This window comes from Ptychodera flava, chromosome 8, assembly GCF_041260155.1.
Source record: "Ptychodera flava strain L36383 chromosome 8, AS_Pfla_20210202, whole genome shotgun sequence".
Classification (NCBI taxonomy): domain Eukaryota; kingdom Metazoa; phylum Hemichordata; class Enteropneusta; family Ptychoderidae; genus Ptychodera; species Ptychodera flava.
In genome coordinates, this window is record NC_091935.1 from 40,959,309 (window position 1) to 40,974,548 (window position 15,240).

At 35.8% G+C, this 15,240-nt stretch overlaps 1 protein-coding gene across 4 annotated transcripts; it reads left to right on the top strand.

Moving 5' to 3' along the window:
* The first annotated feature begins 285 nt into the window (after nucleotides 1–285).
* LOC139139359 (SCL-interrupting locus protein homolog) lies at nucleotides 286–14,715 on the top strand. 4 transcript variants are annotated; one of them, XM_070708251.1, is made up of 17 exons: nucleotides 286–442; nucleotides 1,740–1,896; nucleotides 2,379–2,429; nucleotides 2,902–3,017; nucleotides 3,361–3,536; nucleotides 3,859–4,106; nucleotides 4,341–4,424; nucleotides 4,791–4,877; nucleotides 5,422–5,563; nucleotides 6,295–6,404; nucleotides 6,691–6,829; nucleotides 9,167–9,832; nucleotides 10,118–10,435; nucleotides 11,120–11,556; nucleotides 12,117–12,321; nucleotides 12,814–13,028; nucleotides 13,636–14,715. In XM_070708251.1, exons 2-17 carry the CDS (start codon nucleotides 1,751–1,753, stop codon nucleotides 14,294–14,296), a joined length of 3,801 nt encoding a protein of 1,266 aa, XP_070564352.1. In that variant the 5' UTR covers nucleotides 286–442; nucleotides 1,740–1,750; the 3' UTR covers nucleotides 14,297–14,715. The 4 variants fall into 4 exon arrangements, with proteins under 4 accessions (XP_070564352.1, XP_070564350.1, XP_070564353.1 ...); XM_070708252.1 differs by lacking the exon at nucleotides 286–442 and adding an exon at nucleotides 629–846; XM_070708249.1 differs by having other exon boundaries at nucleotides 301–442; nucleotides 9,167–10,435.
* Nucleotides 14,716–15,240: the final 525 nt, after the last annotated feature.

Here is a 15,240-nt window from a genome sequence, read left to right on the forward strand (position 1 = left end):
TCCCCACCAGATAGACAGTGCCGGCGATGCGGTAATCAGTTTTCTCGCCAGATCTCGCGAGACTTGCTCTTGCAAATGAGATCAAACAGTGATGGGCACGTACTTGGTAACTCGGATCAGCGTACTGTATTTCAAGATTTTCAAGAATTTTTAAATATTAAAATTTCCAACCTCATAGTAGACAACAGCGTTTTCCTTTTTGTGTGTATTGACATATTTATAAAGACAAACAGCGCAAACTAGTGACAAAACTCAAAGCGTCTGTGGAGAACGCGAAAAAAGAACAAACGAACAAGGAGCGCAAAATTTGATTGTTGGCGTTGTCGCACTTCCTGTCCGCCCACAATTAGTACAGAGGCAATATTCATGGTTTTCGTAAAAATGCTGCCAAAGGAGTTGCAGAAATGGAGAATCCTGGATGATGAGAGTCGTTTTGTGCAAGGTATGTGACAAAAGCGCGTCTGTAATCTCTTAAAAGCCGAACTTCGGCACGGAACGATATTGTTTTGACATGCCTTGACACGGCGCAAACCCCGTCACTGATGTTTAGTTTGCAAACAGACAATGCCCAGGTAAATGTACGGTCTTAACTGTCATGACAATCAAGTACTAGCACGTAAAAACTTGCAATAACATGAAACTTTAGGCGGCCGATATGAATTTTTCTAACTGGACCCATTTAGTTCAGACATCGTCTTACAACGCGTACGTGCAACGGAAATTACCTAGCGAGGGATTTGTACCCCGACTTCGAGTCTTGGAAACAGAAACGCAGTATTTTCTGAGTTAATTTTCTAGCGAGTTCTCTATATCTTATTTATTGTGCAGTGCAAATGATATACCCAGGTATGTGTCATTTCGTACATTAGGTATTGACGAAATTTTCTGTTTAGTGGTTGCTAATAATGACTTTTGCGTAAAGGAGTTACAACATGTTATTTGTCAAAATTTTTTCTACACTGCAGCTACTTCAGTTTACAATGACGGAGGTAAAAAAGATTACCTCCATGCAATGACTAAGACTGGCAGAGAATGCATGGTTTTTACCAAAATTTTATTTTGATTAATCACAGTATGTGAAAAATTCAGCTGATGTTGTTGTTGTGTACAGTGGGTAAAATATATACAAAACTGTGGTGACCATACTCTGACATTGCATAGTTTTTAGAAATGTTCCAGGATTCTTTTCAAATAGCAATGGCATAGAGTTAAGTACAACTGTTGTATCATCTTCTAGAGATGTGTGACAACGAATGTTTTGTAGGTTGCATTACATGTACATTCAACTTTGCCAAATAAGTATTATATGCACTGTTTTTATTGGTATATTGCAAAAGTTGTGATAGAAATAAATAATTCAAAGTCTGCCAAGTTATTGTTTACAAACGAAAGCCACAGATGTTGATACATGAAAGCGGATTGATTTGTTTTGTCTACTTGTACATGTATGTTTTATGTGTTTTTGTAGTGTTTACTCACATTGGCTGTTTATGTGACACCTCTAACAGTTATGTTAACAATATGTAGATATGATATAGTCATTCACTCGTCTAATTCTTATGTCATTACTTTGTGTGAATAGATTATAATTTCTGATTATGAGACATCATTTAAAGAACGTTTTGAAAATTAGCAGACATGTGATTGTTCTTGTCAAAACATGTTGAACGCACTGTACATTGGTCAGCTCACTCCATAGAGTCAATGTCACTGTGAGCTCCAAACTTTCATTTCTACAGATTGAAGGACAATGAGTCTTGCAGTTAATCTCAATAAATTACCAGCTTACGTCAAGGATTCTGCTTACTTCCAACAACAAAAACAAGAGGATAAAGTCAAAAAATCACCCAATGGTACTGTGCCATTACAGTTCCCAATAACAAGAAATATATTGTGGTAAGTACACCATAGTGTGCATTAGTTGGCTTGATTAGATCTTCATCAGAAAATACATTCTTCCTGTAAAGTAGTCTGTGTCATTTACAGTGCACAGTACAGCCTTACTGTTATCAACTCCATTATCTGATCATGGACTTTCTTGCTGTAGGAAAAGCGTAATAAAATACAGCAAGTACGTATCAGTATGGTTATTTTCACTTTGAAGACAGTTATGTTTGGTAGGTAATACTATTGATATTAAAATATTTACCATACCTGCATCAAGGAGCATTTTACAGGTTTTTGGTTGATGTTAGTGCTAATTTGATATCATTTTTTCATAATTGAGCTCTAGTTCTTTCAGTTCAATTAAATTGTAGAAACAAACTTTACATTTTATCCCCTATTCTATCTAGGAAAGATGAATTATTCTGTCTCTAAAGAATATTGAAGGGTACAATAGACTTTGTCTGACTGACAGTGAATCTCTATATTTTCAGGAACAGATCACCAACAGGGCCATCGTCAAGCATTCATCTGACACAGAAAAGGTACATGTGCCCTCATAACACTGCAAATAAACCAGAGCATGGTGTTTCTCTTCCACAATAAGTTTGTATATTTAGTGACCATAGAGTTTTCCTAAAAGATGTGGCATACTTTGCATGATGGTAGCAGTAGATACTGACTTAATCTCTTAATTAGTGTGATATTAGTGTATCAGTACAATAATTTCTTTTCAATAGTAGATGTACTTATACTTTGTTTACATTTTGTTCCAACATGTAATTCAAGGCAGTAGAATCATCATAGAGAGACAGTGTTTCATGTTGTTCTTAGCTATCACTAATACTCATACTATTGAAAGGTTAATCATTTAAACAGAATATGTTGAAAGCTGATTACACGTCTCAATCAACATCCACTAACTTCAAAATTAATCCTCTTGAGTTTTTGTGTAGAATGTCATTGGCACACTATTTTCTGTAACTGATATTTTATTTTGCCAATGCTTTATTTCAGAGGCATTGGTGTACACATATTAGAGAAGGCTTTACAATTAGCTCATCGTCATGCTAAGCAAACTGGAAGATCACTATACAATTGCTTCCTCATAGCTTCCGTCAATAGTAACTCAGGTAAATCAATCTTTTGTCATGATATTGTTTCTGTATGTCCAGGGAGTGCATGTACCAGTTTGGTATGTGTTAATTTGACATGCATGAGGGTGTCAGATAACTTGATCTAATTGTGTGTTTGTGTGAATTGGTTTGTCTGTGTAGCTGTCAGTGAAATGTGAATATTTCTAGTGTATGAGTCTATACTAGTGTTTTGCTTTCCCTTATCAATTCAGTACCAAAGTACAGTGTACTACATGTAGTTTTACTATGGAGAAAGTGCGTGCCTCAATACATCTGTGCATTTGCCATAAGCGTTATTCTAAGACTGATAGTATCAGCTCTAACTTTTCATTGATTGCAGGTGATGGAGTGACTGTTAGTGTTGATCGTTTTGATCCAGGTCGTGATTTACCTGGTAGACCTGGTAGAGTACCCACTGCTCAATTACCTGGAGACCAAATCATACCACTAACAACTACCTTAAATCCACACTGTCTTACATCCTCTTCAATTGAACATTATATTGCTGCTTTCAAGGTAGGCCTCAGCACATTCCTTTTGTCCAGTTCAATGATGCAGCCTTGATGTACAAACATTCATGTTATATTGAATTTTGTGTGATAATCTTCTACAGAGATCTAACAAATTTTAAAGTACTGGTAGTTGACAGAAGTGAAAGACATGGCAGTGTAGTATGTGATAGTCATCCAAAAGTGAAAGAAATGAATATTCAAGATAAAGTCATTGCGAAATGTAGCTGGCAATTTTGATGACACTCAGTTCACTGCGAAGAACTTATTGTTTCTATCATAAATGTAGTAATTGTCATAAATTGTAGCTCTCTTTGTTTGTTTTTCAGTTACTTCAACACCACTGTAGCAGTAAAGATTCCATAGATATCAACAGATTTATATGTCTGAAAGTCTTCTGCTGCTGCTATGACAATGACAATGATGTCACATTCAACCTTCAAGTTATTGGTATAACAATGGCAACAAAGTTTGATGTCACACCTATCAACCCAATTCCCATCATACCTACGGCACTAGCACGGAATCTAACAGGGCCTTTGAGTCTTAGTGAAGTGCAAGGAATTCCAAAGTCTGGGTAAGTCAGTGGTGACATTACAGTGTATACCTGTAGACTGCTTTGAAGATGTTTATTTCATGTACGTCTCATGTGGTGCTGCATGTATCAGTGTAAACTAGTGTCACATACACTGGGGATACCATTGCAAACAGGAAAGTGGATTTTTTATGTTAACTGAATATCAATATGAGGATAAATGACCATTAATGTAAGAGAATTTGCAGTGGCTGAGACATTATTTTCATATTTCAGATACATCACAATGGACCAAACTAGAAAGTTGTTACTCTTATTGGAATCGGATCCAAAAGTCTACAACCTGCCTTTGGTTGGAGTGTAAGTACATTACTCTTGTTATCATTTTACTGTCATAAGTAACATGGGCAAAAAAAGATTACAACAGGATCTGTAGCCAGACCTCTCTTAACCAAATTGCAGAATCTTATTATATTGATCATGGTGACGCCACAAACTGTGTATTGATGTTTTAATGTTTGCAATCTCAACGTTACAATAGTGTCTATATTTAATGACCTACATAAAACAGTTATTATACAAATAGAAGTCATTTTAGACAGACCCTAAAAATCTTAAACCTAAGTATATCACCAACTTCAGAATTTGTTTTTTTAAATTACATAGAGCTATAATCATACTCAAATTAAGCGATAAAAATGACTGTGTACTGTGTTTGTATCGTAGTTGGCTGAGTGGTGTGACCAGCACTGATAATCCCTATGTCTGGGCTAGCTGTCTTCGATATATGTTCAACAGCAGCATTCAGGAGAGGTAACATACCACTATGTTCATTGTTTATTCTTTCTCTCTGTTTCCGTCTTTCTTTGGTACACATTATTTAATCGAAACAATTAATTCATAAAATGATACAAGAGACATTAATTCCAGGATGTTTATTATTTGTTGCCATTGTTCCTATGTATGTTATAACAAAGCAGGTTAAGCTGTTGTTGTCTCAATTTGAGAACTGGATCTCATGCAAATGAGTACTCTGATGTCATCCCTTAACACTGCTGTAAAATTTCCAAGGCAAGACAAGCTGATTTCAAAATTGCAAGGAATTTTTGATGACTTCCACTGTAGAATTAATGTAAATGTGGTCATTGTGTAAATGTTTAAACTCAAGTATCTGATGATGTTTAGAGATCAGAATATTCCGTGAAAAGTTTGCTGATTGGTGAAAATATGAAAATGCAAAGTTTATTTGTTTATTTAAGAAGTATCTACTTTAAGGCTAGCTTTCGTGCTGGTTCTTGGTTGCGTTGTTGTGTTTCTTTTTTCACCTGATTCACACAATTATGAATGGTTTTTACAGAGTGTGTGGTGCAACACAGGGCTTTTTGCTGGTACTGTATACACCGACCCATACCAATCCAGAGTTCTATGAATGCAAAGCAAAAGAAGACAAATTGGGGTTTCAACTTCATACATGTGAAGAAAATTTACACATGTTCAAGGTATGTGTATTACGTATAATCAGCTAGACTGGTTCTGGATCAGTAACGTAGTTGAAATATGAAAGTATTATTAATAATACTTCAGAATCTTAAACTTTACAGAACTTTGACAGCTAACAAAACTGACACATTTGAATGTTAAAGTCCATTCAGACTTGTAAAGACTGGCCCCCGTTGTTTGGCTTTTCACAGTGGTAGTTACTGGCTGGCAAGTAAGTCTGTGGGCCAATGCGTTCATCTCATGATCTACGCAACAGCCTACAATAACGCAACAGTCTGGTGCAGTTTATTCCTTCAATTTACTCAGTTTTGATATTTATATATGTGCACAGACTTTGAGCAAGTCTAGCTTTTGTACTAAATATTCTAAGTTGTAATAGTTTCATATTTGTGTGACAGTAAACCATGGTTTTTAGAGATAAATTTAAAAAGTTCATTTCAAACTGTAACAGTCCAACTCCATTTAGTGATGAGCTCTTTTAGATGCCACTGGTTCATTAATTTATGAATGATATGGGGAAAGTATTTTATTCTACTTTTTGGGTGTTTGTGTTGTTTTGTGACTCTAAGCATCAATGCAATATAAAACAGATAACTGCAATACAGTATGTGGTACAAGGATAAATGGCTGAATGTGTGCATGTACAGTTAGTTACAACTGACAACTTTGCTCATTGATGATGAAATTCCTCTCATCTCATCATGTGAATTCTGTTATGTTGTTTACATAGCATAGTGATTGTATGTCAAGACCCCCTACACAGCTAGAGTTACAACCAGCCAAAGATGGTTTACATCAATCCATATTCATGCAAGCTGTCAAAGAAATGCCACAAATAGAGTAAGTTACCATCCTGAATGTTGTATCCAAGTTGTTCTCTCGGCAATAAATGAATATTGCAGTTCTTTCTACAATAAATTAGTACAGCAGTATGTTCATGTTTATTTGTTGTGCAATTATAACATCAATCAAATTAATGTTTGCAACACTTCCACCTGACAAATTCCAAGATTTCTCTATATTATTGGCAAATGGATTTTTCAGGTATTATACGATATAATTTTCAAAGTACATTTGAAAAACAATTTCACATTTGGACTAATCTTTTAATTTATCTATAATCTAGGACTAGTCCAGCGTTACCTCCAGAGATTCAGCTGCAAAGAATGTTTCCTGGAAGTGCAAATAATTCTATGGAAGAAGAAACGGAAGCCAATAGTTCTCTTCCAAGACCTTCACCAAGTCCCCATCCTTTGGCTGACAAAGTAAGGCCAATCTCTGTTTGATAGACTTTACATCTTTACATGTTCAACAAAACAAAACATTTCATATTAGTACAGTGATCTTCCATGGTATAAATCACTGAATATACAATATACATCTCTATTGACAGTTATGGCAACAAGCTTCAATCTTTGCCAGTATCATGAGTTTATCTGATACTGACCCTTCTAACATCAAAAGTATTGCCACAAACATATACACACACGTGTGTGTGTGTGTGTGTGTGTGTATATATATATATATATATATATATATATATATATATATATATATATATATATATATATATATTTTATCACATGAACAGGCCTGTATCTCCACCTGTGTGACGTACACCAGCACAGATAAGAAATCCATATTACCCCTGTTGTACGTAATCAACCAGAACTTTTTTTCCTGCAATGGTACCGTTTGTACGTGCATGTCGCGACACAGACCGATTTGTCGTGATCGATACCTTGCTCTCATGGCATTTTGACTAAAAGGTGACCCGATAAATCCAGATATGGAAACATAGAAGGCATGCCCAATGAAATTTCGAGTTGCTAAAGCTTTAGCTATTCCCAAAAATTGAATGAGGATACAGTCGATCGTTTGGTTCAGTAACGTCACGGCTCCAGTCACAAGGTTCAATGTGGACGTCGTCGTACCTGGCGATCGCCAAGCGATGTCGCCTGGCGATCCCGGTTGGCAATAAACCCGAAAGATACACCTCAATGAAAGTTCAACTTAATAAATGAATACTGTATAAACTTTGGGAAAGCGACATAGAAGGCATAAGTATCGACGAACAACGATAAATTTCCTTCATCACACAAATTATTCCATTGTTTTTCGATCGGAATCAAAACTAAGCTTACAGCGTAAGGCTGTAGTGAAGACATAAGCTGTCGACCTGTAGCCTTAATTCTGCAGTGCAGCGCTGTAGAATCCTATGATGGCCGATGGCAGACTTGCCTTGGCATCGGTCCCGTGCTAGACAACACTCACAACGGAACAGAGTTCCCGTCAAGTAACAAAATTGGGAAGTACCTACGGGTGATATATGTATCACAGCAAATATCAAAGTCTGTATGACGAAAACATTGACGACTGAGATGGCCACCGGCGGAGACCGATGACGGCAGTGCCCACTACAAGCGTACACTGTGTGTTTCATCGATCTGAATCTTTCGGGCTCGCCAAGGCCATAAACTTGTGATATTTTAAAAGCCACAGCATCTCTAAGAATGATAACTACTGTTTCGATCGTGCCGTTGCATTCAATTTATAAATATAATGGTAAATATTCTCAATAACTCAAAATACTATCGTTATCCATCTCTAGCGTGGTGAAAGCTATGTCTGCCGATGGCAGACTTGCCTTGGCATCGGTCCAGCGCTAGACAATGATTGACACGCGCACGTGACCGAATCCGTATGTCTGATTGGTGGAGATACCATTCCATGTATCAAATTTTTAGCTTAATGGGATTTATGAATGAAAGTATACCTGTAAACATTTGCACATCTCCTGGGTGACGGACCGCTTTACTCATTAAATGTAAGTAATCCACGTAAATAAAACACAAAATCGCGATAAAAATCATGCAATTTGTGACAATAATTTTGATCTATCCGCATCAGAGAAAAATAAGATTATAACAATTATATACAGCAAAGAATAACATCATCAAAATCTCCTAGGTGTTCATCAGTTATTTACCAAGGCGACTGTTTCGGGGATATGAAAACAATACAGTCAACTGCCTTGGCTCCCCAAGCAGTACTGATCAGGTACCACCACACCTTAAGTTATTCTGAGTCTGATGTTATATATGATGTCTTTCAGTGTTACATTGAATTTTTCAAAAAGTTGAGGATGTCTTGACATAGCTTTATGAATCTGTCTGATAATTTTAGGTTGTTGTCCTCCTTGAGACAACATCCTGTTGTACAGGCTGGCAACTCTTGGAAAAAAATCTTCTATTAGAAGTGTATTAGTTGTGATACATACATATACATATACATATATATATATATATATATATATATATATATATATATATATTATATATATATATATATATATATATATATATATATAAATATATAAATATATATATATATATATATATATAATATATATATATATATATATATATATATATATATATATATATATATATATATATATATATATATATATATATATATATATGTATCTGTGTCTGAAACAAAATTTAATGAATAGGAGATCCCAAGTAGAGCTATTATCCAAAATATATTGAGACACAAACAGTGAGGATACTTGATGTTTTGTTTTGTTTAATTTTCAGTCTCCAAGCATCAAACCATCAGTGCCAGAACTATCATTTATATTTGATGAAAGTTTTATGGAACATTTACCAGTACACACTAACAACCATTCAACACCAACCAAAGACACTGGCAACAGTAGAAGACTCCAGTCTGACATCATGTCTCAAGAAAACAGTCCTTATCAGCAAAACAGAATGAAAAACCAAGCTGTTATGTCAGGACAGACTACAATGAAACAGCTATCAGGATCAATGGATATCAGAAATGGTAGACCTGGCCCACTACGACCACTCAATGTTGATCTTAATAATTGTAATGGAGCTACAACACCGAATCCATCTCTTGTGTCAAATCAAGGTAGAAATCAGCGAGGTATGTCGCCCAGAGCTGTCACGCCAAACAGGCCTCCCAGACCTATGAACCAAATATCTCATCAACAACGACCTACTGGGCCAGTACCCATGAATTATCATCCACAACCAAGACCACAGAGTTCAAATTATCCACCACAACAAACACAACAGTTTGTCAGTTACCAGCGACAAGCACCAAATCCAAATAATCGACCACTACAGCAACCACAACCATATCAACAGCAGATGAATTACAGACCAGTGGCTCCAAACTACAATGGTTCTCAAGGATATAATGGATATCGCCCACCTGTCAATCCTCGAATGCAGGTAAATGGACCTGTTAATAATAGTAATGGAAATAGACATATTTATGGCCCTAGACAGCCGCTGCCTGCACCAATGAACACTGATAATATTAGACCAATGAATGTGCAACTTGGATCAGCCATTCAACCTGGTGTACATAACATTAACAGATGTACAAACACAGCCATTGCTAATGCCATTAACAACTGCCAGCTATCCTCACAGCCAAACCAATTTAACCAAACTAATCAGTGTAGACTTCAAGATAACAATGAAGTCAACTTTGGAACTATCTCTCCACAACAGACTACAAGATTCTCACCACCACAGAGAAGACTAACCCCACCACGGGGTAGACCCCCAACACCTACAATACTGTCAAATGGGGAAGTGTGGATGCCAAATATCCAGAACCAAAAACCAATACAGCAAGTTCCAGTTCAAGCTTTCCAAGGACAAGCTTCTCCTCCAAATTATCAAACTAATGGGAATAAGAACGGTCAGTGGGTTGGTCATACCACAACTCCAAGGAGAGCCAGTTTGAGTACAGATTCTACTCTTTCACCGGATGCCTATCAGCTGCTCATGGATCAAGATAAACAGTTAAAATTATTACAGTCACAGGTAAGAAAAAACGCAGTTTAAGACATCTGAAGTGTGTGGAGTGTAAACATGAAACGCATGGCACTAATGGAGGCATAATTGAAAGTGTGATTGTGTTTATCAATATGAATTATTGACAGCATTACTTCTGGAAGCCATAGCATTCATGACAGAATTTTGCATAATTACATATTTATGTTTTCATGCAGTATCTGAAGAATTAGTGAATGAAATCTGATGCAACTTTAAAATTATGTGAATGACTTCTAAAGTAATATTATGGGTAATGTTTGGTAAGCATGACATACTGATCATAAGTCCATTGGCATATTAATGAATAATTGTCATTAGTCCATACTGAATTTGTTTGAAGTTTTTTAGGTACATAGGTTATACCTAGGTTCAGTCATGCTGAAAGTTCTTGAAGCATGATACTTTTAATGAATTTCTATAACAAGGTTATATGTCAAAACTCAAAGGCCTGAATTTGATCAAACTTCCAAGGTACATTAGTCATACTGATATATATATATGTATGTGGAAAGTCCGATGAGTGTGACAAACTGATGTTTAATGAATCACCTTGTATGCAAGGTGTATTTGACCAGACTTCAGAGATGTATATCACATATTCAGGTAATAGGTATGTTACAAACTTTTATCACATAAACCACTAAAGTCTTGCTTTGCTTTGATTTGTTGTAGATCCAGTTACTACTGAAAGCACAAGAAAAGTATGATAGTAACAGTGGTATATCCAACCCATCGTTGAATACCTTGACACCACCAACATCCCCTGGTATGACGCCACCAGATAGCAAACACATTGTACCAACACAAAGACCAACCAGAACCATGGACATAGCAACATCACCTATGAACTTCCAGTCCAAGTACACCACTACAGCCATTGCTACTAACACAGGTCCCAGTCTATTGATGTCACCTGTAGCGCCTAGGGTTAATATGGATGGAAATCCCAGTGAAATATCAAGCTGTTGTAGTTCACAGATCACTAGTAAGATGTTTGATATGAGTGGTACATTTGCTCTTCCTAATGCTCAAGAACATACTGAAAGTGTTATGTCTCCCATAGTGGCTGTGGATTTGCAGAGTTTTACTGACAGCAGTGTTCAACAAAGGTAAGATAAGATTTGAAGATTTTGTACTTTCATATTACACAGATTAGCAAAATTGTTGTGATCAAAACATAGATAAGTCAATTATGTTTAGACTCTTATTGTGAATGCTGCACTTTCAGCCTTAGCTTCATATCATATGAATTGAATGCCTCATCAAAAGTCCTATACCATATCAAATCAACTCATGTTATACTTTCAACTGTTAATTTGACTTTTTAGCCATTGTCATCCCAATGAGAAATGGCATGTTGGCAAATAATCTGATGACAATGTTGTTGCATAAATATTGCCAAATCAGTGTTTGGTTGCGATAGTTATTTACTCCAATTAGGAAGCCAGATAAAGTGTTTTTGCATTATGAAATATATGGACAACAACTTATGATAATGCAGCATGCCATGCTTGTTTCTTCCATCATTTTTTACACACAAAGAGAATATGAATTGCTACAAATTTAGAGCATTGCTCTAAGACTTACTATAATTTGTCAGGTTTTTTAGTATTTTACAAAATAAAATGTGAATTAACAGTTTTTGATGACAATGTGTTTTTGCTCACAGAATGAATGGATCATTGACTGGCAGTAACATACTGAATGATAGCAGATTACAAACTCCAGTTCTTGGAGAGAGTGTCAGTATGCATATAGAACAGCAAAGACAAAAGGAAAAAGAACAACAGATGATGAATTGTAGTACAGACAAAGTCAATTGTGAAAACAGTTTGCTGGCCAAGGATGAGAAGAAATTTTACCAACAGGTTTTGGTGAGGAAACTTCTATGTTTATTTTCCTATCAGTGTCCTGTGTGAATGAGAACATTTTTTTTTCTCATTTTGTATATTTTTCAAAAGTTTTTATAATAACTCGGTAAATATCAGAGGAAAGCCAGTAAATGTCATCAATGTTTTCAAATGACTGTCACCAGGCAAATTGATGCAGCTGAAATGTTATAGTGGTTCTGTCTCCTTTTAGTAATCAGAGTTTGACTGCGTACAGTCTTTGGTGTGTGCAAGTGTTTTGTGTGTGGTATTTCAGTATGGTAGCTCCCACATTCAACTGTGTATAATTTCTTTGTCAGTAATAAGTTACCATAGCGTGGTCATGATTGTTTCATTGGCAATCAGTTAAAACTATTCATAACTTCCAGCATTGTTCAAAAAATTGCAGTCACTAATAAACTTAAGAGATTTACTGGTGTCCTTCCTTTGTTTGACTGTGCTGTGATATCTAATCAATGATATGTTATTTTGTTCCAGGGTCAAGTTAATCAGTTTTTGAAAGGATCACCGGAGAAATTGAATGAAAGTCAACAGAGTGAGAATACTAATGAGAATGAGAGTAGCCATGAAAAGAGTGATATTGAAAGTACAGTGGAGCTGAAAACGCCAGATAAAAGTGATCAGTCCAAATTAGGCATGTCTTTTGATGACAGTGAATTCATACCTACCAAAGGATCACCTGAAACAATCAGGTAATTAATTTTCATCCCATTCTCAATTTTGACTTAAAGACATAATTTTGACGATGAATTTTACCAACAACTTAGAGAAGAACACCTCAGTACATTCTTATGGGACTCTGTGGTTTAATACTTTAAAGACAATGAAAACACCTGGAGTACTGCCAGCTATGACAATCCTCTGCATTCTTTATCAGTGTGTATATACTGGGAGAGAGCTACATTCTAGTTCAGAATGTTAGACCGCAAAATTTCCTTGATGACCGTCCATGGTAATATCCCATGCTGAAGGTGAAAACTCTGGCTTCAGAAGTTGTGCTTTGTAAAACATGTAAGCAAACATAAAGGATTAATTGGAATCACTTCAGTTATTGCTTGGTCCTCTAATGTTAACACTACACTCATCGCACCATAGTTTTGCTAAGAATATCATGATCTTTAAAATGACACTGATGCTTGATTGTTGGGACTATCTCTGAAATTTTCTGGAATTGAAGGCTCTTGCCAGTTTTATTTATTGTATTACCTGCTTTATTCCATGTGTGCTCCAGACTAGTATTGCATGTGCCTTTGATTACAAACTAGTTAAACAAACATCTGATTTTTCCTTACTTTGCAGATTTAGTCCTGTGATTGGTGACTACATTCCTCGTATAAATTATACATCAATGAATGAAATGACCATGGATGGTTCAGATTTGAGTTTTGAAGCCAATGCTATAGCTATGAAGTATTTATCTGACAAGCAATTGACCAAACTATCTCATCACATGGGTCAACAGAGACAGGCTACTCCACAGGAAAAGTTGTTACAAACTGTACTCACAAAAGCTGCCTCTGATAAAACACTATTAGGTTCAAGTGTGTATGACAGCTCACCTGTCAATATGTCACTAGCTAGCAAAAAATATCTTGAAAAGTATGGTTTGTTGGACAAGTCAGGCAACTATAGTACCATCAAAGAAGTTAGCATATGTCAGAGATGTGGGGAAGAGGTCAATAACAGTCCACAGCATAGGAGAATATGTTACAGTCCGCCATCAAGGGATACTAGCTGTAGAACCCCTAGTACAACACCAGAGCCATGCTTACAATGTCAATTGCCATGTGAACACAATACATCATCTGGTCCATGCAGTCAGTGTCAGCCATCATGTACTCATAGGGTATTGTCATTTTCACAAACATCAAGTAAAACATCATCCAGTCAGTCCAGTTCAAACACCAATGGTAATGTTCTGAATTTAAAGAAAATAAGAGATATGCCAAAACTTTTGTAAATATCGGTACTTGCATTGTTTATAGGAAAAGGAAATAACCAAAAATATTGTACAGATTGATTCATGCTAGATGATTCTTATAGTTTATAATTTCTATTGTAGTCAGCTGACAACCCTAAATGTATTTAGTATACAGTAAAGTAAGTTTATTTATATATTACAACAGATGAAATGAATGACATGTTTGTAAAAACAAATGATGTATGTGCAAACTATGCTGCACCTCACAGAAAGACTGCACTTTCAAATTTATATAATTATGATAGATATTTAATTTGTAATTTTTCTCCCGTTTATGTCTTTTTCCTAATTTTGTCCTTTCCTTGACATGTTTGATTTTTTAACTTTAACTTCAACAAAATGAATTTGTGTGGATCATTGGCCAAGATGTAAATAAAGATTTTTTCAAGACATATAAATCTGACTTCAACTTTTTTTTTATGCATGAGAGCAAGAACCTGACTAGCTGAAGTAAGCAACTAGATTAACTGCAAACATTCTTGTGAATTAAACAGAATAACTTTATTGAACTTTTCATGAGAAACAACATACATGAGAATTGTGCATAAATATGCTATCTGTTCTGCAAATCAGGAGAGGACAATATCATAGTGTGTATTTTGCATGAGGCAGGCCAATATTACTTGTACAATATACAGCCTGTATGAGGCAGGCCAATATCACTTGTACAATATACAGCCTGTATGAGGCAGGCCAATATTACTTGTACAATATACAGCCTGTATGAGGCAGGCCAATATTACTTGTACAATATACAGCCTGTATGAGGCAGGCCAATATTACTTGTACAATATACAGCCTGTATGAGGCAGGCCAATATTACTTGTACAATATACAGCCTGTATGAGGCAGGCCAATATTACTTGTACAATATACAGCCTGTATGAGGCAGGCCAATATTACTTGTACAATATACAGCCTGT

Coding starts and splice junctions, on each gene's coding strand:
- LOC139139359 (XM_070708249.1), top strand. CDS start 1,751: ATGAGTCTTGCAGTTAATCTCAATAAATTACCAGCTTACGTCAAGGAT. Junction 4,107..4,340: donor CAAGGAATTCCAAAGTCTGG/GTAAGTCAGTGG, acceptor TTCATATTTCAG/ATACATCACAATGGACCAAA. Junction 4,878..5,421: donor AACAGCAGCATTCAGGAGAG/GTAACATACCAC, acceptor TGGTTTTTACAG/AGTGTGTGGTGCAACACAGG.